Source organism: Lycium barbarum, chromosome 10 (genome assembly GCF_019175385.1).
Source record: "Lycium barbarum isolate Lr01 chromosome 10, ASM1917538v2, whole genome shotgun sequence".
Lineage (NCBI taxonomy): Eukaryota > Viridiplantae > Streptophyta > Magnoliopsida > Solanales > Solanaceae > Lycium > Lycium barbarum.
The window spans coordinates 11,270,171-11,297,128 of record NC_083346.1 but is presented as its reverse complement, the minus strand read 5'-3'; the positions used below and the strand labels follow the sequence as shown (position 1 = coordinate 11,297,128).

At 37.4% G+C, this 26,958-nt stretch overlaps 1 protein-coding gene and 6 long non-coding RNA genes across 7 annotated transcripts; all 7 read left to right on the top strand.

Annotated features, from left to right (window-relative positions):
• The first annotated feature begins 1,205 nt into the window (after window positions 1–1,205).
• Window positions 1,206–26,958, top strand: LOC132614714 (UDP-glucosyltransferase 29-like). The gene is made up of 2 exons (XM_060329241.1): window positions 1,206–2,345; window positions 26,670–26,958. The coding sequence occupies exons 1-2, from the start codon at window positions 1,272–1,274 to the stop codon at window positions 26,811–26,813; spliced, it is 1,218 nt and encodes a 405-aa protein (XP_060185224.1). The 5' UTR covers window positions 1,206–1,271; the 3' UTR covers window positions 26,814–26,958.
• On the top strand, window positions 2,355–5,828 carry LOC132614716 (uncharacterized). Its single transcript, XR_009572418.1, has 3 exons — window positions 2,355–3,103; window positions 4,048–4,098; window positions 5,582–5,828. It is a non-coding gene; the product is annotated as an uncharacterized LOC132614716 (long non-coding RNA).
• On the top strand, window positions 6,820–9,969 carry LOC132614720 (uncharacterized). Its single transcript, XR_009572422.1, has 3 exons — window positions 6,820–7,244; window positions 8,189–8,239; window positions 9,723–9,969. It is a non-coding gene; the product is annotated as an uncharacterized LOC132614720 (long non-coding RNA).
• Window positions 10,961–14,110, top strand: LOC132614718 (uncharacterized). The gene is made up of 3 exons (XR_009572420.1): window positions 10,961–11,385; window positions 12,330–12,380; window positions 13,864–14,110. It is a non-coding gene; the product is annotated as an uncharacterized LOC132614718 (long non-coding RNA).
• On the top strand, window positions 15,102–18,251 carry LOC132614719 (uncharacterized). The gene is made up of 3 exons (XR_009572421.1): window positions 15,102–15,526; window positions 16,471–16,521; window positions 18,005–18,251. It is a non-coding gene; the product is annotated as an uncharacterized LOC132614719 (long non-coding RNA).
• Window positions 19,243–22,392, top strand: LOC132614717 (uncharacterized). The gene is made up of 3 exons (XR_009572419.1): window positions 19,243–19,667; window positions 20,612–20,662; window positions 22,146–22,392. It is a non-coding gene; the product is annotated as an uncharacterized LOC132614717 (long non-coding RNA).
• Window positions 23,054–26,647, top strand: LOC132614721 (uncharacterized). Its single transcript, XR_009572423.1, has 3 exons — window positions 23,054–23,804; window positions 24,749–24,799; window positions 26,283–26,647. It is a non-coding gene; the product is annotated as an uncharacterized LOC132614721 (long non-coding RNA).

The window sequence follows — 26,958 nt, the reverse complement described above, 5'->3', positions numbered from 1 at the left end:
CTTGAATTTTAGTTTCGGCTTGGATTGTCTTGTCCCTATGGTCAGCATCCCAAATTGAGCCTTTCTTGAACACGCCCTGTATGGCTGTGATAGGTTAACGGTGGCAGCGGCAGTTGTCATTGTATGGCGGAGATGAGTGGTAGCGCCAGTGGAGATGGTGAGGGGTGTCGTGAAGATGTGAAGGGGGTGTGAGGTGGCACGCTACGTGGCGTCCACCTCACCGAAATGTTAATGTCACATGTCCACTTTGGTCAACTTTAACCATGGAGGGGTATATTTATACCCAAAGTATAACGGTAGGGGTATATCTAGACCCAAAGTATAACAAAGGGTATATTTAGCCCTTTTCTGATAGTACAGGGGTATATTTGACCCTTTTTTGTTTTATTTATGTATGTTTTGTTTAGTTAGTTTCAAAAAGAATATCACATATTTATATATTGTTTTAATTTGAGCATTTCCCTTTTACCTTAATGATTGACTTCCTCGTAGGAATGACATGACATGTGTGTTTGGTATGAAGAAAAACATTTTCCTAAAAATAGATGATTTCCTTACTTATTTTATGATATTTGATAAGTAAACATAAACTGTTATCTCAATAACATTTTTATATACTATAAATACTATGAGGAGGTAAGGGTGGAGGGGATATAAGGAGGTGGGGTGAGGTTGGGGGTTCGGGGGTCAGGGTAGGAATAGGCTGTGTTGGGAGTGGGGGTAGGGTGGATGGAGCGTTAGGAGTGGAGGTGAGATAATTAAATATGAAATGTCACATATGGGTTTCGGTCCTTAGTTCTACCAGAAAAGTTATTTTCTTGATCCTTAAGAAACTTATTTGGTAGCATACCACAAATTTTAAAAGTCATCTTTACATTTTTAAATTTTAGGTCATAGTCAAATAAAAACAAATAAAATAAAAATCAGCAAGCCCTCAAACTAGGACACGTAAACTAATTTACAAACTCAATCTTTCAAAATAAAAGTCATTCCAAGAGAGAAGGCTGGCACAACCTTTTGTCCTCCTTATCAATCATTTTCCGACTTTTATATCTCCCCTGCGTAATCAATTACGACACAATCGTATAAAGAAACGAGTCATGAAATAATAATTTACACCATGTCACCACAACCAAGATAAGCAATAATCTATTTACACATACACAGTTAAATATATACTATAAATAGATCTTCATCATGTATACTCGATCACTAGTAAAGTCTAGAACCATCATAGACTAGGAGAAAAAGAGAGATCTATACAGTTATTAATGGAGACCAAGAAAAATACCATTAGTATACTCATGCTACCATGGTTAGCACATGGTCATATAAGTCCATTTCTAGAGCTAGCCAAAAAACTCACAAATAGAAATTTCCACATTTACATGTGTTCCACTCCCATAAACCTAATCTCCATCAAGAAAAGTGTAACAAATAAATATTCTCAATCAATAGAATTAGTTGAGCTTCATCTTCCATCTCTGCCAAATCTTCCTCCTCATTACCACACCACGAATGGCCTCCCACCCCATCTCATGAACACTCTCAAAACAGCTTTTGAAATGGCGGCTCCAAGTGCGGCTGTAGTTGCATTAGCCCTCCACATGTTTGATAAGAGGGGAGGAGAAAACTTCCCATTTCCTGAAATTTACCTGCGTGAATACGAGATGCTTCAAATGAAGAAGCTGATGGAAGAATCACAAGATGACAAGTCCCCATTCGACGAGGCTCTTGCACAATCTAGCGATATTATTCTAGTGAAAACTTGTAGAGATTTTGAAGGGAAATATATGGATTATCTCTCAAAATTAGTTTCCAAAAAGATAGTACCGGTTGGTTCACTAGTTCAAGATTCCATTAACCAAGATGACAACGAGGAGGTCATTACGCAATGGCTTGACAAGAAAGAAAAAAGTTCAACTGTGTTTGTTTCATTTGGGAGTGAGTATTTTTTATCCAAGGAGGAAATCCATGAAGTAGGTCAAGGACTAGAGCTTAGTAAAGTGAACTTCATTTGGGTAATTAGGTTTCCACAAGGTGAAAATATTAGTATTCAAGATGTACTATCAAAAGAGTTTTTAGAAAGGGTAGGAGAAAGAGGAATGGTTTTGGAAAAATGGGCTCCACAAGCCGTGATTCTACAACACACGAGTGTTGGTGGATTTGTGAGTCATTGTGGATGGAGTTCTTTTATGGAAAGTATGAAGTTTGGTGTGCCCATAATTGCAATGCCAATGCATATTGACCAACCAATGAATGCTAGAGTTGTGGAATATATTGGGATGGGAGTTGAAGCATTGAGGGATGAGAATGGGAAGCTACAAAGTGAAGAAATAGCAAAGGTGATGTTATATCCCGTATTTTTTTACGTCGGATTATTTGTAAGCTGAGGTGGGGCCCACACATCGAGATTTTTTTTGGACATCTGAAAAGTCATATGAATCACATATGTGAAGTTAAACACAACTCAAGAAGGACCCTTGGGCCAAATCAAAGTGGAAGTCCTCCAAACGAATATTTTTAAGAAAACGTTTTCGGGTGGTCTGACTTCTAGGGGCAAAAACGGTATTATAGGTTTGGAATTTGGAAAATACCAAGAAATAGAAGTTGTAGATAATTGAATTAGCTTTCCAACCATAGGTCGTGGGTTCCCAGGTGACATCGGTGCAAGGAGATATGGACGTTTTAAGGTCGAAAGGTCAGTGGGCTAGGCCCAACTCGGGATCAACCGAGTTGGCCCAAAAAAAATAAAAACGAATTAAGGCCCAAAGAGAGAAGGGTGGCCGGCCAAGCCTAAGGCCCAAACCATGATTCTAATATTTCCCATGTGCTAAAATGAATATAAGGGTCATTTATCCATTAGAAAGTTCTTGAAACATAGAAGAGAAAAACAAAGCAACAAGAAGAGCAAATTAGAAGGCCATACACGGCCATGACCCAAGAAAATTCACCCCTTAAAATCTTCTCCCAAAAATTATTTTCTTGTGGTATTCCTACTAATTCAAGGGTCCTTTACAACTTGGTGTAATTATTTTGGAAGAAAGAGCACTTGTTTCTTCAAGTTGACAACTTGGTCAAGTGAAAAAGATTGTAGAAAAAGGTAAGAATTAATCCCTTTTTATTATGTTATGAAGGTTGGTTTATGTTGTAGTATGTAGAAATGAGTAGAATTTATGGAAATATGAAAGTTTACAAAGTGGGTGTGCATATATGTAAGTGGACATATATGTATATTGTTGTATAAATAATATGAGTTGAATTTTATGTTGTATTCTAGTTGTGGTTATGGTGAAATTTATATTGGAAATGGAAGAAAATGGTTCAAGTTGGCATGGAAAATTATTGGAAATAGTTATAGGAAATTATGTGATTTTAATGAAGTTTTTATGTAATTATAGAAGTGGAGTTTTAAATGTGAATTATTATGTTAGTTGGTGAATTTGGAAGGATAATAGTCCATATTGGCATGAAAGATTGGTTGTTAAGTGGTTATGAGAAGTTTTGTGATTTTATGGTAGATTTATGTAATTATGAAAATGAAATTATTAAGGTGCAAATTATGATTATGGTTGATGAAATTGGAAGATGGAAATATGTTATGAATATGTAGATTGAAGATTAGAAGTTTTGGATGGATTATGGTTTTGGTGGAAAGTTTGTATATTTTGTATATCTTGTGAATATTTGGTAGAAACGATATGAAATGCTTCCGAATTATATTGTAATGATCTTGATTAGTAATGAATGTAAAAACATTGAGATTGGTTTGGAAATGTGAAGTTGGAATGAAAGCTATTGCATTATGTTGGAAAGAAGACTAGTTGTGTTATATTGTGTTTTGTAGTCATGGTTGTTGTCATTGTGTTGATAGTTTGGCCGGGTTGAATTCCCGGATTGTTGTTGATTAAAAATTGGCTAAGTTGAATTTTGGGGATGGTGTATTTATAGGGGAGATGCTGCCCAAATTTTTGTAGACAAGTATTGGTTAAGATTGAAATCTTAAAGCCTTACAATTAACATTTGGTAATTGTGACCAAATTGTAGATTTTGGCGAACTTGAAACTTGATTTTGGAGACGTGTATGAAGCGGAAAAGGTATGTAAGGCTTCACCTTTCCTTCTATGGCATGTCTTAAACGTAATAAGTTGGGTACGAGCCTCGGGGACAACTCTATTTCCCGGAATCCGCACTTAAAGTTTTCCCTTTTTCATTCAGTAGAATTGAATTAGAAATTGTGTAAAATATTGGAGAAACTTCCTAAACATCTAGAGCTGGCATAAATATGACCCGACTACCTTAAAACCATCACAAGTGACGTCATGAAATATAATGTACGTAAATTTGGTACGCCGCCTCATTTGACCCGAGGTGGGCCCATTGTCCCCGGATTTTCCCTATTGCTCCGTTTGACTTATTTTGGGAGTAGAATCCAAAGGAAACTTTTGATCCTTGTTCCGATTATCAAACGATAAGTACTGTACCATTCTAATGGAAATATGTATATGTATATAAAATATGTATATGTATATAAGATATGTAAAAGTATATAAGACATGTATATGTATATAAGATATATATATATATGCTTATAAAATATGTACATGATATACGTATATGTATACGATGAAAGATCCAGAGCGCTATAGACGCTGATATATGTATATGATACACGTATATGTATATGATAAAAGATCCAGAGCGCTATAGTCGCTGATATACGTATATGATACCAGTATATGTATATGATAAAAGATTCAGAGCGCTATAGACGCTGATATATGTACATGATGTATGCATATGTATACGGGGAAGATGGGAATAAGGGCAGAGCGTTATACACGCATATCCACCTGATCAGTTGGCATTACATGATATGATATCGTCCCGGACGCGGGATGCCCGGACGCGGGATGTGTATTTATGGCTAAATGGATCGACTGCCGACGCCTCGGCAATATGACATGTTCTATTTTTATATATATATGAACAAGAAAAGATTTTCAACGGAAAGCTAAGCTATGATATGATACGCTATGCCATGATATGATACGCTACGACAAGCTATGCTATGATATGATAAGCTATGCTATGATATGACAAGTTACGCTATGGCATGATACACTATGACACACTATACTATGACATTGACATGATATAACACGATACGACATGCTGTAGTAAGACATGACATTACACGATATAATATGCCATGATAAGACACGATAGGATACGACCTGATATGCCACGATAGGATACGACCTGATATGCCACGATAGGATACGATAGGGCACGATAGGACACGATACGACAAGATACGACATAATATAAGTTCTATTTTCTACGTTCATGGAGGGGAAACGTTTTTAAAAGGGAAAGACAAGCCATGCATGATAGCCGCCCAAAAAGGGGCCTTCCTATGTACAGGTTACTTTCTTGCCTCGTTATATGTCCTGTGACTCCATGATATTATTAATCGCACTCTATGTTATTGCTTGCATTGTCTTCCATGCCTTACATACTCGGTACACTATTCGTACTGACGTCCCTTCTTGTGGACGCTGCGTTTCATGCCGCGCAGGTCAGCAGACAGGTGGACGTGATCCTTAGAAGCTCTACCAGCCGTACTTGACAGCGCTCCAGTTGTTCCGGAGCCTCACTCCAGCGGTACTATTTTATGCATATACATTCGGGCTTGGTAGCACCCCGGCCCTTTCTATGTATAAGTGTACTATGTCTAGAGGCTCGTAGACAGATACGTACAGTCAGTCAGGTACAGATATATGTATAGTGTTTTGGCATGTTAATATTGTTGTACAAGGTAATAACGGAGTTTATTAGTTTATGTTCAAGGAAAAAAATGGCTCGGTTTACACGGCTTGCTAAGAGGTACAGGTAATACGATAGATAAGGGGTGCTCGATACAAGTATCGGGTACTCGTCACGGCTCCTAGTCGGGTCGTGACAGAAGTGGTATCAGAGCAGTTCGGTCCTAGGGGTTTGTCTACGAGCCGTGTCCAGTAGAGTCCTGTTTATGGGTGTGTAGCGCGCCACATTTATAAACAGGAGGCTACGGGGCATATAGGGATTGTTGACCTTCTTGGTATCTTAGATCGTGCGATAGAGCTGAGTTATAGGAAAATGAAATTCCTTATACGAGCTTTACATACGACGGGAGAAGGTAAGGGCTGACATGGAAAGTCATAAAGGTAAGTCTTGAAGTATTTGTTTTGTTATCTAAAAAATTGAAAGTCCAGAATGGCTGGAATGTGTTATATAGCTGTATGCTTTGTAAGGTATTGTTGATATTGTTGATATTTGTCGCGTACAGATTCTGAATAGTAAGGATGATAAAGGAAAATAGGGTAAAAGATAAGGAATGGGCATGAGGAAAAGGACAAAAAAAAAGGAACCCTCCCGAAGTATTATGACACCCCATAAGATCAGTTGAACATTCGAGGACGAATGTTTTAAAGGGGGGGAGGATGTTATATCCCGTATTTTTTTACGTCGGATTATTTGTAAGCTGAGGTGGGGCCCACACATCGAGATTTTTTTTGGACATCTGAAAAGTCATATGAATCACATATGTGAAGTTAAACACAACTCAAGAAGGACCCTTGGGCCAAATCAAAGTGGAAGTCCTCCAAACGAATATTTTTAAGAAAACGTTTTCGGGTGGTCTGACTTCTAGGGGCAAAAACGGTATTATAGGTTTGGAATTTGGAAAATACCAAGAAATAGAAGTTGTAGATAATTGAATTATCTTTCCAACCATAGGTCGTGGGTTCCCTCCCAGGTGACATCGGTGCAAGGAGATATGGACGTTTTAAGGTCGAAAGGTCAGTGGGCTAGGCCCAACTCGGGATCAACCGAGTTGGCCCAAAAAAAATAAAAACGAATTAAGGCCCAAAGAGAGAAGGGTGGCCGGCCAAGCCTAAGGCCCAAACCATGATTCTAATATTTCCCATGTGCTAAAATGAATATAAGGGTCATTTATCCATTAGAAAGTTCTTGAAACATAGAAGAGAAAAACAAAGCAACAAGAAGAGCAAATTAGAAGGCCATACACGGCCATGACCCAAGAAAATTCACCCCTTAAAATCTTCTCCCAAAAATTATTTTCTTGTGGTATTCCTACTAATTCAAGGGTCCTTTACAACTTGGTGTAATTATTTTGGAAGAAAGAGCACTTGTTTCTTCAAGTTGACAACTTGGTCAAGTGAAAAAGATTGTAGAAAAAGGTAAGAATTAATCCCTTTTTATTATGTTATGAAGGTTGGTTTATGTTGTAGTATGTAGAAATGAGTAGAATTTATGGAAATATGAAAGTTTACAAAGTGGGTGTGCATATATGTAAGTGGACATATATGTATATTGTTGTATAAATAATATGAGTTGAATTTTATGTTGTATTCTAGTTGTGGTTATGGTGAAATTTATATTGGAAATGGAAGAAAATGGTTCAAGTTGGCATGGAAAATTATTGGAAATAGTTATAGGAAATTATGTGATTTTAATGAAGTTTTTATGTAATTATAGAAGTGGAGTTTTAAATGTGAATTATTATGTTAGTTGGTGAATTTGGAAGGATAATAGTCCATATTGGCATGAAAGATTGGTTGTTAAGTGGTTATGAGAAGTTTTGTGATTTTATGGTAGATTTATGTAATTATGAAAATGAAATTATTAAGGTGCAAATTATGATTATGGTTGATGAAATTGGAAGATGGAAATATGTTATGAATATGTAGATTGAAGATTAGAAGTTTTGGATGGATTATGGTTTTGGTGGAAAGTTTGTATATTTTGTATATCTTGTGAATATTTGGTAGAAACGATATGAAATGCTTCCGAATTATATTGTAATGATCTTGATTAGTAATGAATGTAAAAACATTGAGATTGGTTTGGAAATGTGAAGTTGGAATGAAAGCTATTGCATTATGTTGGAAAGAAGACTAGTTGTGTTATATTGTGTTTTGTAGTCATGGTTGTTGTCATTGTGTTGATAGTTTGGCCGGGTTGAATTCCCGGATTGTTGTTGATTAAAAATTGGCTAAGTTGAATTTTGGGGATGGTGTATTTATAGGGGAGATGCTGCCCAAATTTTTGTAGACAAGTATTGGTTAAGATTGAAATCTTAAAGCCTTACAATTAACATTTGGTAATTGTGACCAAATTGTAGATTTTGGCGAACTTGAAACTTGATTTTGGAGACGTGTATGAAGCGGAAAAGGTATGTAAGGCTTCACCTTTCCTTCTATGGCATGTCTTAAACGTAATAAGTTGGGTACGAGCCTCGGGGACAACTCTATTTCCCGGAATCCGCACTTAAAGTTTTCCCTTTTTCATTCAGTAGAATTGAATTAGAAATTGTGTAAAATATTGGAGAAACTTCCTAAACATCTAGAGCTGGCATAAATATGACCCGACTACCTTAAAACCATCACAAGTGACGTCATGAAATATAATGTACGTAAATTTGGTACGCCGCCTCATTTGACCCGAGGTGGGCCCATTGTCCCCGGATTTTCCCTATTGCTCCGTTTGACTTATTTTGGGAGTAGAATCCAAAGGAAACTTTTGATCCTTGTTCCGATTATCAAACGATAAGTACTGTACCATTCTAATGGAAATATGTATATGTATATAAAATATGTATATGTATATAAGATATGTAAAAGTATATAAGACATGTATATGTATATAAGATATATATATATATGCTTATAAAATATGTACATGATATACGTATATGTATACGATGAAAGATCCAGAGCGCTATAGACGCTGATATATGTATATGATACACGTATATGTATATGATAAAAGATCCAGAGCGCTATAGTCGCTGATATACGTATATGATACCAGTATATGTATATGATAAAAGATTCAGAGCGCTATAGACGCTGATATATGTACATGATGTATGCATATGTATACGGGGAAGATGGGAATAAGGGCAGAGCGTTATACACGCATATCCACCTGATCAGTTGGCATTACATGATATGATATCGTCCCGGACGCGGGATGCCCGGACGCGGGATGTGTATTTATGGCTAAATGGATCGGCTGCCGACGCCTCGGCAATATGACATGTTCTATTTTTATATATATATGAACAAGAAAAGATTTTCAACGGAAAGCTAAGCTATGATATGATACGCTATGCCATGATATGATACGCTACGACAAGCTATGCTATGATATGATAAGCTATGCTATGATATGACAAGTTACGCTATGGCATGATACACTATGACACACTATACTATGACATTGACATGATATAACACGATACGACATGCTGTAGTAAGACATGACATTACACGATATAATATGCCATGATAAGACACGATAGGATACGACCTGATATGCCACGATAGGATACGACCTGATATGCCACGATAGGATACGATAGGGCACGATAGGACACGATACGACAAGATACGACATAATATAAGTTCTATTTTCTACGTTCATGGAGGGGAAACGTTTTTAAAAGGGAAAGACAAGCCATGCATGATAGCCGCCCAAAAAGGGGCCTTCCTATGTACAGGTTACTTTCTTGCCTCGTTATATGTCCTGTGACTCCATGATATTATTAATCGCACTCTATGTTATTGCTTGCATTGTCTTCCATGCCTTACATACTCGGTACACTATTCGTACTGACGTCCCTTCTTGTGGACGCTGCGTTTCATGCCGCGCAGGTCAGCAGACAGGTGGACGTGATCCTTAGAAGCTCTACCAGCCGTACTTGACAGCGCTCCAGTTGTTCCGGAGCCTCACTCCAGCGGTACTATTTTATGCATATACATTCGGGCTTGGTAGCACCCCGGCCCTTTCTATGTATAAGTGTACTATGTCTAGAGGCTCGTAGACAGATACGTACAGTCAGTCAGGTACAGATATATGTATAGTGTTTTGGCATGTTAATATTGTTGTACAAGGTAATAACGGAGTTTATTAGTTTATGTTCAAGGAAAAAAATGGCTCGGTTTACACGGCTTGCTAAGAGGTACAGGTAATACGATAGATAAGGGGTGCTCGATACAAGTATCGGGTACTCGTCACGGCTCCTAGTCGGGTCGTGACAGAAGTGGTATCAGAGCAGTTCGGTCCTAGGGGTTTGTCTACGAGCCGTGTCCAGTAGAGTCCTGTTTATGGGTGTGTAGCGCGCCACATTTATAAACAGGAGGCTACGGGGCATATAGGGATTGTTGACCTTCTTGGTATCTTAGATCGTGCGATAGAGCTGAGTTATAGGAAAATGAAATTCCTTATACGAGCTTTACATACGACGGGAGAAGGTAAGGGCTGACATGGAAAGTCATAAAGGTAAGTCTTGAAGTATTTGTTTTGTTATCTAAAAAATTGAAAGTCCAGAATGGCTGGAATGTGTTATATAGCTGTATGCTTTGTAAGGTATTGTTGATATTGTTGATATTTGTCGCGTACAGATTCTGAATAGTAAGGATGATAAAGGAAAATAGGGTAAAAGATAAGGAATGGGCATGAGGAAAAGGACAAAAAAAAAGGAACCCTCCCGAAGTATTATGACACCCCATAAGATCAGTTGAACATTCGAGGACGAATGTTTTAAAGGGGGGGAGGATGTTATATCCCGTATTTTTTTACGTCGGATTATTTGTAAGCTGAGGTGGGGCCCACACATCGAGATTTTTTTTGGACATCTGAAAAGTCATATGAATCACATATGTGAAGTTAAACACAACTCAAGAAGGACCCTTGGGCCAAATCAAAGTGGAAGTCCTCCAAACGAATATTTTTAAGAAAACGTTTTCGGGTGGTCTGACTTCTAGGGGCAAAAACGGTATTATAGGTTTGGAATTTGGAAAATACCAAGAAATAGAAGTTGTAGATAATTGAATTATCTTTCCAACCATAGGTCGTGGGTTCCCTCCCAGGTGACATCGGTGCAAGGAGATATGGACGTTTTAAGGTCGAAAGGTCAGTGGGCTAGGCCCAACTCGGGATCAACCGAGTTGGCCCAAAAAAAATAAAAACGAATTAAGGCCCAAAGAGAGAAGGGTGGCCGGCCAAGCCTAAGGCCCAAACCATGATTCTAATATTTCCCATGTGCTAAAATGAATATAAGGGTCATTTATCCATTAGAAAGTTCTTGAAACATAGAAGAGAAAAACAAAGCAACAAGAAGAGCAAATTAGAAGGCCATACACGGCCATGACCCAAGAAAATTCACCCCTTAAAATCTTCTCCCAAAAATTATTTTCTTGTGGTATTCCTACTAATTCAAGGGTCCTTTACAACTTGGTGTAATTATTTTGGAAGAAAGAGCACTTGTTTCTTCAAGTTGACAACTTGGTCAAGTGAAAAAGATTGTAGAAAAAGGTAAGAATTAATCCCTTTTTATTATGTTATGAAGGTTGGTTTATGTTGTAGTATGTAGAAATGAGTAGAATTTATGGAAATATGAAAGTTTACAAAGTGGGTGTGCATATATGTAAGTGGACATATATGTATATTGTTGTATAAATAATATGAGTTGAATTTTATGTTGTATTCTAGTTGTGGTTATGGTGAAATTTATATTGGAAATGGAAGAAAATGGTTCAAGTTGGCATGGAAAATTATTGGAAATAGTTATAGGAAATTATGTGATTTTAATGAAGTTTTTATGTAATTATAGAAGTGGAGTTTTAAATGTGAATTATTATGTTAGTTGGTGAATTTGGAAGGATAATAGTCCATATTGGCATGAAAGATTGGTTGTTAAGTGGTTATGAGAAGTTTTGTGATTTTATGGTAGATTTATGTAATTATGAAAATGAAATTATTAAGGTGCAAATTATGATTATGGTTGATGAAATTGGAAGATGGAAATATGTTATGAATATGTAGATTGAAGATTAGAAGTTTTGGATGGATTATGGTTTTGGTGGAAAGTTTGTATATTTTGTATATCTTGTGAATATTTGGTAGAAACGATATGAAATGCTTCCGAATTATATTGTAATGATCTTGATTAGTAATGAATGTAAAAACATTGAGATTGGTTTGGAAATGTGAAGTTGGAATGAAAGCTATTGCATTATGTTGGAAAGAAGACTAGTTGTGTTATATTGTGTTTTGTAGTCATGGTTGTTGTCATTGTGTTGATAGTTTGGCCGGGTTGAATTCCCGGATTGTTGTTGATTAAAAATTGGCTAAGTTGAATTTTGGGGATGGTGTATTTATAGGGGAGATGCTGCCCAAATTTTTGTAGACAAGTATTGGTTAAGATTGAAATCTTAAAGCCTTACAATTAACATTTGGTAATTGTGACCAAATTGTAGATTTTGGCGAACTTGAAACTTGATTTTGGAGACGTGTATGAAGCGGAAAAGGTATGTAAGGCTTCACCTTTCCTTCTATGGCATGTCTTAAACGTAATAAGTTGGGTACGAGCCTCGGGGACAACTCTATTTCCCGGAATCCGCACTTAAAGTTTTCCCTTTTTCATTCAGTAGAATTGAATTAGAAATTGTGTAAAATATTGGAGAAACTTCCTAAACATCTAGAGCTGGCATAAATATGACCCGACTACCTTAAAACCATCACAAGTGACGTCATGAAATATAATGTACGTAAATTTGGTACGCCGCCTCATTTGACCCGAGGTGGGCCCATTGTCCCCGGATTTTCCCTATTGCTCCGTTTGACTTATTTTGGGAGTAGAATCCAAAGGAAACTTTTGATCCTTGTTCCGATTATCAAACGATAAGTACTGTACCATTCTAATGGAAATATGTATATGTATATAAAATATGTATATGTATATAAGATATGTAAAAGTATATAAGACATGTATATGTATATAAGATATATATATATATGCTTATAAAATATGTACATGATATACGTATATGTATACGATGAAAGATCCAGAGCGCTATAGACGCTGATATATGTATATGATACACGTATATGTATATGATAAAAGATCCAGAGCGCTATAGTCGCTGATATACGTATATGATACCAGTATATGTATATGATAAAAGATTCAGAGCGCTATAGACGCTGATATATGTACATGATGTATGCATATGTATACGGGGAAGATGGGAATAAGGGCAGAGCGTTATACACGCATATCCACCTGATCAGTTGGCATTACATGATATGATATCGTCCCGGACGCGGGATGCCCGGACGCGGGATGTGTATTTATGGCTAAATGGATCGGCTGCCGACGCCTCGGCAATATGACATGTTCTATTTTTATATATATATGAACAAGAAAAGATTTTCAACGGAAAGCTAAGCTATGATATGATACGCTATGCCATGATATGATACGCTACGACAAGCTATGCTATGATATGATAAGCTATGCTATGATATGACAAGTTACGCTATGGCATGATACACTATGACACACTATACTATGACATTGACATGATATAACACGATACGACATGCTGTAGTAAGACATGACATTACACGATATAATATGCCATGATAAGACACGATAGGATACGACCTGATATGCCACGATAGGATACGACCTGATATGCCACGATAGGATACGATAGGGCACGATAGGACACGATACGACAAGATACGACATAATATAAGTTCTATTTTCTACGTTCATGGAGGGGAAACGTTTTTAAAAGGGAAAGACAAGCCATGCATGATAGCCGCCCAAAAAGGGGCCTTCCTATGTACAGGTTACTTTCTTGCCTCGTTATATGTCCTGTGACTCCATGATATTATTAATCGCACTCTATGTTATTGCTTGCATTGTCTTCCATGCCTTACATACTCGGTACACTATTCGTACTGACGTCCCTTCTTGTGGACGCTGCGTTTCATGCCGCGCAGGTCAGCAGACAGGTGGACGTGATCCTTAGAAGCTCTACCAGCCGTACTTGACAGCGCTCCAGTTGTTCCGGAGCCTCACTCCAGCGGTACTATTTTATGCATATACATTCGGGCTTGGTAGCACCCCGGCCCTTTCTATGTATAAGTGTACTATGTCTAGAGGCTCGTAGACAGATACGTACAGTCAGTCAGGTACAGATATATGTATAGTGTTTTGGCATGTTAATATTGTTGTACAAGGTAATAACGGAGTTTATTAGTTTATGTTCAAGGAAAAAAATGGCTCGGTTTACACGGCTTGCTAAGAGGTACAGGTAATACGATAGATAAGGGGTGCTCGATACAAGTATCGGGTACTCGTCACGGCTCCTAGTCGGGTCGTGACAGAAGTGGTATCAGAGCAGTTCGGTCCTAGGGGTTTGTCTACGAGCCGTGTCCAGTAGAGTCCTGTTTATGGGTGTGTAGCGCGCCACATTTATAAACAGGAGGCTACGGGGCATATAGGGATTGTTGACCTTCTTGGTATCTTAGATCGTGCGATAGAGCTGAGTTATAGGAAAATGAAATTCCTTATACGAGCTTTACATACGACGGGAGAAGGTAAGGGCTGACATGGAAAGTCATAAAGGTAAGTCTTGAAGTATTTGTTTTGTTATCTAAAAAATTGAAAGTCCAGAATGGCTGGAATGTGTTATATAGCTGTATGCTTTGTAAGGTATTGTTGATATTGTTGATATTTGTCGCGTACAGATTCTGAATAGTAAGGATGATAAAGGAAAATAGGGTAAAAGATAAGGAATGGGCATGAGGAAAAGGACAAAAAAAAAGGAACCCTCCCGAAGTATTATGACACCCCATAAGATCAGTTGAACATTCGAGGACGAATGTTTTAAAGGGGGGGAGGATGTTATATCCCGTATTTTTTTACGTCGGATTATTTGTAAGCTGAGGTGGGGCCCACACATCGAGATTTTTTTTGGACATCTGAAAAGTCATATGAATCACATATGTGAAGTTAAACACAACTCAAGAAGGACCCTTGGGCCAAATCAAAGTGGAAGTCCTCCAAACGAATATTTTTAAGAAAACGTTTTCGGGTGGTCTGACTTCTAGGGGCAAAAACGGTATTATAGGTTTGGAATTTGGAAAATACCAAGAAATAGAAGTTGTAGATAATTGAATTATCTTTCCAACCATAGGTCGTGGGTTCCCTCCCAGGTGACATCGGTGCAAGGAGATATGGACGTTTTAAGGTCGAAAGGTCAGTGGGCTAGGCCCAACTCGGGATCAACCGAGTTGGCCCAAAAAAAATAAAAACGAATTAAGGCCCAAAGAGAGAAGGGTGGCCGGCCAAGCCTAAGGCCCAAACCATGATTCTAATATTTCCCATGTGCTAAAATGAATATAAGGGTCATTTATCCATTAGAAAGTTCTTGAAACATAGAAGAGAAAAACAAAGCAACAAGAAGAGCAAATTAGAAGGCCATACACGGCCATGACCCAAGAAAATTCACCCCTTAAAATCTTCTCCCAAAAATTATTTTCTTGTGGTATTCCTACTAATTCAAGGGTCCTTTACAACTTGGTGTAATTATTTTGGAAGAAAGAGCACTTGTTTCTTCAAGTTGACAACTTGGTCAAGTGAAAAAGATTGTAGAAAAAGGTAAGAATTAATCCCTTTTTATTATGTTATGAAGGTTGGTTTATGTTGTAGTATGTAGAAATGAGTAGAATTTATGGAAATATGAAAGTTTACAAAGTGGGTGTGCATATATGTAAGTGGACATATATGTATATTGTTGTATAAATAATATGAGTTGAATTTTATGTTGTATTCTAGTTGTGGTTATGGTGAAATTTATATTGGAAATGGAAGAAAATGGTTCAAGTTGGCATGGAAAATTATTGGAAATAGTTATAGGAAATTATGTGATTTTAATGAAGTTTTTATGTAATTATAGAAGTGGAGTTTTAAATGTGAATTATTATGTTAGTTGGTGAATTTGGAAGGATAATAGTCCATATTGGCATGAAAGATTGGTTGTTAAGTGGTTATGAGAAGTTTTGTGATTTTATGGTAGATTTATGTAATTATGAAAATGAAATTATTAAGGTGCAAATTATGATTATGGTTGATGAAATTGGAAGATGGAAATATGTTATGAATATGTAGATTGAAGATTAGAAGTTTTGGATGGATTATGGTTTTGGTGGAAAGTTTGTATATTTTGTATATCTTGTGAATATTTGGTAGAAACGATATGAAATGCTTCCGAATTATATTGTAATGATCTTGATTAGTAATGAATGTAAAAACATTGAGATTGGTTTGGAAATGTGAAGTTGGAATGAAAGCTATTGCATTATGTTGGAAAGAAGACTAGTTGTGTTATATTGTGTTTTGTAGTCATGGTTGTTGTCATTGTGTTGATAGTTTGGCCGGGTTGAATTCCCGGATTGTTGTTGATTAAAAATTGGCTAAGTTGAATTTTGGGGATGGTGTATTTATAGGGGAGATGCTGCCCAAATTTTTGTAGACAAGTATTGGTTAAGATTGAAATCTTAAAGCCTTACAATTAACATTTGGTAATTGTGACCAAATTGTAGATTTTGGCGAACTTGAAACTTGATTTTGGAGACGTGTATGAAGCGGAAAAGGTATGTAAGGCTTCACCTTTCCTTCTATGGCATGTCTTAAACGTAATAAGTTGGGTACGAGCCTCGGGGACAACTCTATTTCCCGGAATCCGCACTTAAAGTTTTCCCTTTTTCATTCAGTAGAATTGAATTAGAAATTGTGTAAAATATTGGAGAAACTTCCTAAACATCTAGAGCTGGCATAAATATGACCCGACTACCTTAAAACCATCACAAGTGACGTCATGAAATATAATGTACGTAAATTTGGTACGCCGCCTCATTTGACCCGAGGTGGGCCCATTGTCCCCGGATTTTCCCTATTGCTCCGTTTGACTTATTTTGGGAGTAGAATCCAAAGGAAACTTTTGATCCTTGTTCCGATTATCAAACGATAAGTACTGTACCATTCTAATGGAAATATGTATATGTATATAAAATATGTATATGTATATAAGATATGTAAAAGTATATAAGACATGTATATGTATATAAGATATATATATATATGCTTATAAAATATGTACATGATATACGTATATGTATACGATGAAAGATCCAGAGCGCTATAGACGCTGATATATGTATATGATACACGTATATGTATATGATAAAAGATCCAGAGCGCTATAGTCGCTGATATACGTATATGATACCAGTATATGTATATGATAAAAGATTCAGAGCGCTATAGACGCTGATATATGTACATGATGTATGCATATGTATACGGGGAAGATGGGAATAAGGGCAGAGCGTTATACACGCATATCCACCTGATCAGTTGGCATTACATGATATGATATCGTCCCGGACGCGGGATGCCCGGACGCGGGATGTGTATTTATGGCTAAATGGATCGGCTGCCGACGCCTCGGCAATATGACATGTTCTATTTTTATATATATATGAACAAGAAAAGATTTTCAACGGAAAGCTAAGCTATGATATGATACGCTATGCCATGATATGATACGCTACGACAAGCTATGCTATGATATGATAAGCTATGCTATGATATGACAAGTTACGCTATGGCATGATACACTATGACACACTATACTATGACATTGACATGATATAACACGATACGACATGCTGTAGTAAGACATGACATTACACGATATAATATGCCATGATAAGACACGATAGGATACGACCTGATATGCCACGATAGGATACGACCTGATATGCCACGATAGGATACGATAGGGCACGATAGGACACGATACGACAAGATACGACATAATATAAGTTCTATTTTCTACGTTCATGGAGGGGAAACGTTTTTAAAAGGGAAAGACAAGCCATGCATGATAGCCGCCCAAAAAGGGGCCTTCCTATGTACAGGTTACTTTCTTGCCTCGTTATATGTCCTGTGACTCCATGATATTATTAATCGCACTCTATGTTATTGCTTGCATTGTCTTCCATGCCTTACATACTCGGTACACTATTCGTACTGACGTCCCTTCTTGTGGACGCTGCGTTTCATGCCGCGCAGGTCAGCAGACAGGTGGACGTGATCCTTAGAAGCTCTACCAGCCGTACTTGACAGCGCTCCAGTTGTTCCGGAGCCTCACTCCAGCGGTACTATTTTATGCATATACATTCGGGCTTGGTAGCACCCCGGCCCTTTCTATGTATAAGTGTACTATGTCTAGAGGCTCGTAGACAGATACGTACAGTCAGTCAGGTACAGATATATGTATAGTGTTTTGGCATGTTAATATTGTTGTACAAGGTAATAACGGAGTTTATTAGTTTATGTTCAAGGAAAAAAATGGCTCGGTTTACACGGCTTGCTAAGAGGTACAGGTAATACGATAGATAAGGGGTGCTCGGTACAAGTATCGGGTACTCGTCACGGCTCCTAGTCGGGTCGTGACAGAAGTGGTATCAGAGCAGTTCGGTCCTAGGGGTTTGTCTACGAGCCGTGTCCAGTAGAGTCCTGTTTATGGGTGTGTAGCGCGCCACATTTATAAACAGGAGGCTACGGGGCATATAGGGATTGTTGACCTTCTTGGTATCTTAGATCGTGCGATAGAGCTGAGTTATAGGAAAATGAAATTCCTTATACGAGCTTTACATACGACGGGAGAAGGTAAGGGCTGACATGGAAAGTCATAAAGGTAAGTCTTGAAGTATTTGTTTTGTTATCTAAAAAATTGAAAGTCCAGAATGGCTGGAATGTGTTATATAGCTGTATGCTTTGTAAGGTATTGTTGATATTGTTGATATTTGTCGCGTACAGATTCTGAATAGTAAGGATGATAAAGGAAAATAGGGTAAAAGATAAGGAATGGGCATGAGGAAAAGGACAAAAAAAAAGGAACCCTCCCGAAGTATTATGACACCCCATAAGATCAGTTGAACATTCGAGGACGAATGTTTTAAAGGGGGGGAGGATGTTATATCCCGTATTTTTTTACGTCGGATTATTTGTAAGCTGAGGTGGGGCCCACACATCGAGATTTTTTTTGGACATCTGAAAAGTCATATGAATCACATATGTGAAGTTAAACACAACTCAAGAAGGACCCTTGGGCCAAATCAAAGTGGAAGTCCTCCAAACGAATATTTTTAAGAAAACGTTTTCGGGTGGTCTGACTTCTAGGGGCAAAAACGGTATTATAGGTTTGGAATTTGGAAAATACCAAGAAATAGAAGTTGTAGATAATTGAATTATCTTTCCAACCATAGGTCGTGGGTTCCCTCCCAGGTGACATCGGTGCAAGGAGATATGGACGTTTTAAGGTCGAAAGGTCAGTGGGCTAGGCCCAACTCGGGATCAACCGAGTTGGCCCAAAAAAAATAAAAACGAATTAAGGCCCAAAGAGAGAAGGGTGGCCGGCCAAGCCTAAGGCCCAAACCATGATTCTAATATTTCCCATGTGCTAAAATGAATATAAGGGTCATTTATCCATTAGAAAGTTCTTGAAACATAGAAGAGAAAAACAAAGCAACAAGAAGAGCAAATTAGAAGGCCATACACGGCCATGACCCAAGAAAATTCACCCCTTAAAATCTTCTCCCAAAAATTATTTTCTTGTGGTATTCCTACTAATTCAAGGGTCCTTTACAACTTGGTGTAATTATTTTGGAAGAAAGAGCACTTGTTTCTTCAAGTTGACAACTTGGTCAAGTGAAAAAGATTGTAGAAAAAGGTAAGAATTAATCCCTTTTTATTATGTTATGAAGGTTGGTTTATGTTGTAGTATGTAGAAATGAGTAGAATTTATGGAAATATGAAAGTTTACAAAGTGGGTGTGCATATATGTAAGTGGACATATATGTATATTGTTGTATAAATAATATGAGTTGAATTTTATGTTGTATTCTAGTTGTGGTTATGGTGAAATTTATATTGGAAATGGAAGAAAATGGTTCAAGTTGGCATGGAAAATTATTGGAAATAGTTATAGGAAATTATGTGATTTTAATGAAGTTTTTATGTAATTATAGAAGTGGAGTTTTAAATGTGAATTATTATGTTAGTTGGTGAATTTGGAAGGATAATAGTCCATATTGGCATGAAAGATTGGTTGTTAAGTGGTTATGAGAAGTTTTGTGATTTTATGGTAGATTTATGTAATTATGAAAATGAAATTATTAAGGTGCAAATTATGATTATGGTTGATGAAATTGGAAGATGGAAATATGTTATGAATATGTAGATTGAAGATTAGAAGTTTTGGATGGATTATGGTTTTGGTGGAAAGTTTGTATATTTTGTATATCTTGTGAATATTTGGTAGAAACGATATGAAATGCTTCCGAATTATATTGTAATGATCTTGATTAGTAATGAATGTAAAAACATTGAGATTGGTTTGGAAATGTGAAGTTGGAATGAAAGCTATTGCATTATGTTGGAAAGAAGACTAGTTGTGTTATATTGTGTTTTGTAGTCATGGTTGTTGTCATTGTGTTGATAGTTTGGCCGGGTTGAATTCCCGGATTGTTGTTGATTAAAAATTGGCTAAGTTGAATTTTGGGGATGGTGTATTTATAGGGGAGATGCTGCCCAAATTTTTGTAGACAAGTATTGGTTAAGATTGAAATCTTAAAGCCTTACAATTAACATTTGGTAATTGTGACCAAATTGTAGATTTTGGCGAACTTGAAACTTGATTTTGGAGACGTGTATGAAGCGGAAAAGGTATGTAAGGCTTCACCTTTCCTTCTATGGCATGTCTTAAACGTAATAAGTTGGGTACGAGCCTCGGGGACAACTCTATTTCCCGGAATCCGCACTTAAAGTTTTCCCTTTTTCATTCAGTAGAATTGAATTAGAAATTGTGTAAAATATTGGAGAAACTTCCTAAACATCTAGAGCTGGCATAAATATGACCCGACTACCTTAAAACCATCACAAGTGACGTCATGAAATATAATGTACGTAAATTTGGTACGCCGCCTCATTTGACCCGAGGTGGGCCCATTGTCCCCGGATTTTCCCTATTGCTCCGTTTGACTTATTTTGGGAGTAGAATCCAAAGGAAACTTTTGATCCTTGTTCCGATTATCAAACGATAAGTACTGTACCATTCTAATGGAAATATGTATATGTATATAAAATATGTATATGTATATAAGATATGTAAAAGTATATAAGACATGTATATGTATATAAGATATATATATATATGCTTATAAAATATGTACATGATATACGTATATGTATACGATGAAAGATCCAGAGCGCTATAGACGCTGATATATGTATATGATACACGTATATGTATATGATAAAAGATCCAGAGCGCTATAGTCGCTGATATACGTATATGATACCAGTATATGTATATGATAAAAGATTCAGAGCGCTATAGACGCTGATATATGTACATGATGTATGCATATGTATACGGGGAAGATGGGAATAAGGGCAGAGCGTTATACACGCATATCCACCTGATCAGTTGGCATTACATGATATGATATCGTCCCGGACGCGGGATGCCCGGACGCGGGATGTGTATTTATGGCTAAATGGATCGGCTGCCGACGCCTCGGCAATATGACATGTTCTATTTTTATATATATATGAACAAGAAAAGATTTTCAACGGAAAGCTAAGCTATGATATGATACGCTATGCCATGATATGATACGCTACGACAAGCTATGCTATGATATGATAAGCTATGCTATGATATGACAAGTTACGCTATGGCATGATACACTATGACACACTATACTATGACATTGACATGATATAACACGATACGACATGCTGTAGTAAGACATGACATTACACGATATAATATGCCATGATAAGACACGATAGGATACGACCTGATATGCCACGATAGGATACGACCTGATATGCCACGATAGGATACGATAGGGCACGATAGGACACGATACGACAAGATACGACATAATATAAGTTCTATTTTCTACGTTCATGGAGGGGAAACGTTTTTAAAAGGGAAAGACAAGCCATGCATGATAGCCGCCCAAAAAGGGGCCTTCCTATGTACAGGTTACTTTCTTGCCTCGTTATATGTCCTGTGACTCCATGATATTATTAATCGCACTCTATGTTATTGCTTGCATTGTCTTCCATGCCTTACATACTCGGTACACTATTCGTACTGACGTCCCTTCTTGTGGACGCTGCGTTTCATGCCGCGCAGGTCAGCAGACAGGTGGACGTGATCCTTAGAAGCTCTACCAGCCGTACTTGACAGCGCTCCAGTTGTTCCGGAGCCTCACTCCAGCGGTACTATTTTATGCATATACATTCGGGCTTGGTAGCACCCCGGCCCTTTCTATGTATAAGTGTACTATGTCTAGAGGCTCGTAGACAGATACGTACAGTCAGTCAGGTACAGATATATGTATAGTGTTTTGGCATGTTAATATTGTTGTACAAGGTAATAACGGAGTTTATTAGTTTATGTTCAAGGAAAAAAATGGCTCGGTTTACACGGCTTGCTAAGAGGTACAGGTAATACGATAGATAAGGGGTGCTCGGTACAAGTATCGGGTACTCGTCACGGCTCCTAGTCGGGTCGTGACAGAAGTGGTATCAGAGCAGTTCGGTCCTAGGGGTTTGTCTACGAGCCGTGTCCAGTAGAGTCCTGTTTATGGGTGTGTAGCGCGCCACATTTATAAACAGGAGGCTACGGGGCATATAGGGATTGTTGACCTTCTTGGTATCTTAGATCGTGCGATAGAGCTGAGTTATAGGAAAATGAAATTCCTTATACGAGCTTTACATACGACGGGAGAAGGTAAGGGCTGACATGGAAAGTCATAAAGGTAAGTCTTGAAGTATTTGTTTTGTTATCTAAAAAATTGAAAGTCCAGAATGGCTGGAATGTGTTATATAGCTGTATGCTTTGTAAGGTATTGTTGATATTGTTGATATTTGTCGCGTACAGATTCTGAATAGTAAGGATGATAAAGGAAAATAGGGTAAAAGATAAGGAATGGGCATGAGGAAAAGGACAAAAAAAAAGGAACCCTCCCGAAGTATTATGACACCCCATAAGATCAGTTGAACATTCGAGGACGAATGTTTTAAAGGGGGGGAGGATGTTATATCCCGTATTTTTTTACGTCGGATTATTTGTAAGCTGAGGTGGGGCCCACACATCGAGATTTTTTTTGGACATCTGAAAAGTCATATGAATCACATATGTGAAGTTAAACACAACTCAAGAAGGACCCTTGGGCCAAATCAAAGTGGAAGTCCTCCAAACGAATATTTTTAAGAAAACGTTTTCGGGTGGTCTGACTTCTAGGGGCAAAAACGGTATTATAGGTTTGGAATTTGGAAAATACCAAGAAATAGAAGTTGTAGATAATTGAATTAGCTTTCCAACCATAGGTCGTGGGTTCCCAGGTGACATCGGTGCAAGGAGATATGGACGTTTTAAGGTCGAAAGGTCAGTGGGCTAGGCCCAACTCGGGATCAACCGAGTTGGCCCAAAAAAAATAAAAACGAATTAAGGCCCAAAGAGAGAAGGGTGGCCGGCCAAGCCTAAGGCCCAAACCATGATTCTAATATTTCCCATGTGCTAAAATGAATATAAGGGTCATTTATCCATTAGAAAGTTCTTGAAACATAGAAGAGAAAAACAAAGCAACAAGAAGAGCAAATTAGAAGGCCATACACGGCCATGACCCAAGAAAATTCACCCCTTAAAATCTTCTCCCAAAAATTATTTTCTTGTGGTATTCCTACTAATTCAAGGGTCCTTTACAACTTGGTGTAATTATTTTGGAAGAAAGAGCACTTGTTTCTTCAAGTTGACAACTTGGTCAAGTGAAAAAGATTGTAGAAAAAGGTAAGAATTAATCCCTTTTTATTATGTTATGAAGGTTGGTTTATGTTGTAGTATGTAGAAATGAGTAGAATTTATGGAAATATGAAAGTTTACAAAGTGGGTGTGCATATATGTAAGTGGACATATATGTATATTGTTGTATAAATAATATGAGTTGAATTTTATGTTGTATTCTAGTTGTGGTTATGGTGAAATTTATATTGGAAATGGAAGAAAATGGTTCAAGTTGGCATGGAAAATTATTGGAAATAGTTATAGGAAATTATGTGATTTTAATGAAGTTTTTATGTAATTATAGAAGTGGAGTTTTAAATGTGAATTATTATGTTAGTTGGTGAATTTGGAAGGATAATAGTCCATATTGGCATGAAAGATTGGTTGTTAAGTGGTTATGAGAAGTTTTGTGATTTTATGGTAGATTTATGTAATTATGAAAATGAAATTATTAAGGTGCAAATTATGATTATGGTTGATGAAATTGGAAGATGGAAATATGTTATGAATATGTAGATTGAAGATTAGAAGTTTTGGATGGATTATGGTTTTGGTGGAAAGTTTGTATATTTTGTATATCTTGTGAATATTTGGTAGAAACGATATGAAATGCTTCCGAATTATATTGTAATGATCTTGATTAGTAATGAATGTAAAAACATTGAGATTGGTTTGGAAATGTGAAGTTGGAATGAAAGCTATTGCATTATGTTGGAAAGAAGACTAGTTGTGTTATATTGTGTTTTGTAGTCATGGTTGTTGTCATTGTGTTGATAGTTTGGCCGGGTTGAATTCCCGGATTGTTGTTGATTAAAAATTGGCTAAGTTGAATTTTGGGGATGGTGTATTTATAGGGGAGATGCTGCCCAAATTTTTGTAGACAAGTATTGGTTAAGATTGAAATCTTAAAGCCTTACAATTAACATTTGGTAATTGTGACCAAATTGTAGATTTTGGCGAACTTGAAACTTGATTTTGGAGACGTGTATGAAGCGGAAAAGGTATGTAAGGCTTCACCTTTCCTTCTATGGCATGTCTTAAACGTAATAAGTTGGGTACGAGCCTCGGGGACAACTCTATTTCCCGGAATCCGCACTTAAAGTTTTCCCTTTTTCATTCAGTAGAATTGAATTAGAAATTGTGTAAAATATTGGAGAAACTTCCTAAACATCTAGAGCTGGCATAAATATGACCCGACTACCTTAAAACCATCACAAGTGACGTCATGAAATATAATGTACGTAAATTTGGTACGCCGCCTCATTTGACCCGAGGTGGGCCCATTGTCCCCGGATTTTCCCTATTGCTCCGTTTGACTTATTTTGGGAGTAGAATCCAAAGGAAACTTTTGATCCTTGTTCCGATTATCAAACGATAAGTACTGTACCATTCTAATGGAAATATGTATATGTATATAAAATATGTATATGTATATAAGATATGTAAAAGTATATAAGACATGTATATGTATATAAGATATATATATATATGCTTATAAAATATGTACATGATATACGTATATGTATACGATGAAAGATCCAGAGCGCTATAGACGCTGATATATGTATATGATACACGTATATGTATATGATAAAAGATCCAGAGCGCTATAGTCGCTGATATACGTATATGATACCAGTATATGTATATGATAAAAGATTCAGAGCGCTATAGACGCTGATATATGTACATGATGTATGCATATGTATACGGGGAAGATGGGAATAAGGGCAGAGCGTTATACACGCATATCCACCTGATCAGTTGGCATTACATGATATGATATCGTCCCGGACGCGGGATGCCCGGACGCGGGATGTGTATTTATGGCTAAATGGATCGACTGCCGACGCCTCGGCAATATGACATGTTCTATTTTTATATATATATGAACAAGAAAAGATTTTCAACGGAAAGCTAAGCTATGATATGATACGCTATGCCATGATATGATACGCTACGACAAGCTATGCTATGATATGATAAGCTATGCTATGATATGACAAGTTACGCTATGGCATGATACACTATGACACACTATACTATGACATTGACATGATATAACACGATACGACATGCTGTAGTAAGACATGACATTACACGATATAATATGCCATGATAAGACACGATAGGATACGACCTGATATGCCACGATAGGATACGACCTGATATGCCACGATAGGATACGATAGGGCACGATAGGACACGATACGACAAGATACGACATAATATAAGTTCTATTTTCTACGTTCATGGAGGGGAAACGTTTTTAAAAGGGAAAGACAAGCCATGCATGATAGCCGCCCAAAAAGGGGCCTTCCTATGTACAGGTTACTTTCTTGCCTCGTTATATGTCCTGTGACTCCATGATATTATTAATCGCACTCTATGTTATTGCTTGCATTGTCTTCCATGCCTTACATACTCGGTACACTATTCGTACTGACGTCCCTTCTTGTGGACGCTGCGTTTCATGCCGCGCAGGTCAGCAGACAGGTGGACGTGATCCTTAGAAGCTCTACCAGCCGTACTTGACAGCGCTCCAGTTGTTCCGGAGCCTCACTCCAGCGGTACTATTTTATGCATATACATTCGGGCTTGGTAGCACCCCGACCCTTTCTATGTATAAGTGTACTATGTCTAGAGGCTCGTAGACAGATACGTACAGTCAGTCAGGTACAGATATATGTATAGTGTTTTGGCATGTTAATATTGTTGTACAAGGTAATAACGGAGTTTATTAGTTTATGTTCAAGGAAAAAAATGGCTCGGTTTACACGGCTTGCTAAGAGGTACAGGTAATACGATAGATAAGGGGTGCTCGGTACAAGTATCGGGTACTCGTCACGGCTCCTAGTCGGGTCGTGACAGGTGATAAGGAAAGTGGTAATTGAGGAAAGTGGTGAGGGCGTGAGGAAGAAAGTTAGAGAATTGAGTAAAAAAATGAATATGAAAGGGGATGAAGAGATAGATGGAGTGGTGGAAGAGTTAGTGGCACTTTGTAGCAACAAATGATTAGCAATATGATTTACTCTCTCCATTTATGTATTTTAGTTTGATTGGACACGGAAATTCAGAAAGTATTTTTTTTATCTTCTAATCTTAGATCAAATGTATGTATAATGTATCAAAATATCATTTAAATCTGTAGTTTTGAATA

Coding starts and splice junctions, on each gene's coding strand:
- LOC132614714 (XM_060329241.1), top strand. CDS start 1,272: ATGGAGACCAAGAAAAATACCATTAGTATACTCATGCTACCATGGTTA. Junction 2,346..26,669: donor AAAGTGAAGAAATAGCAAAG/GTGATGTTATAT, acceptor GGGTCGTGACAG/GTGATAAGGAAAGTGGTAAT.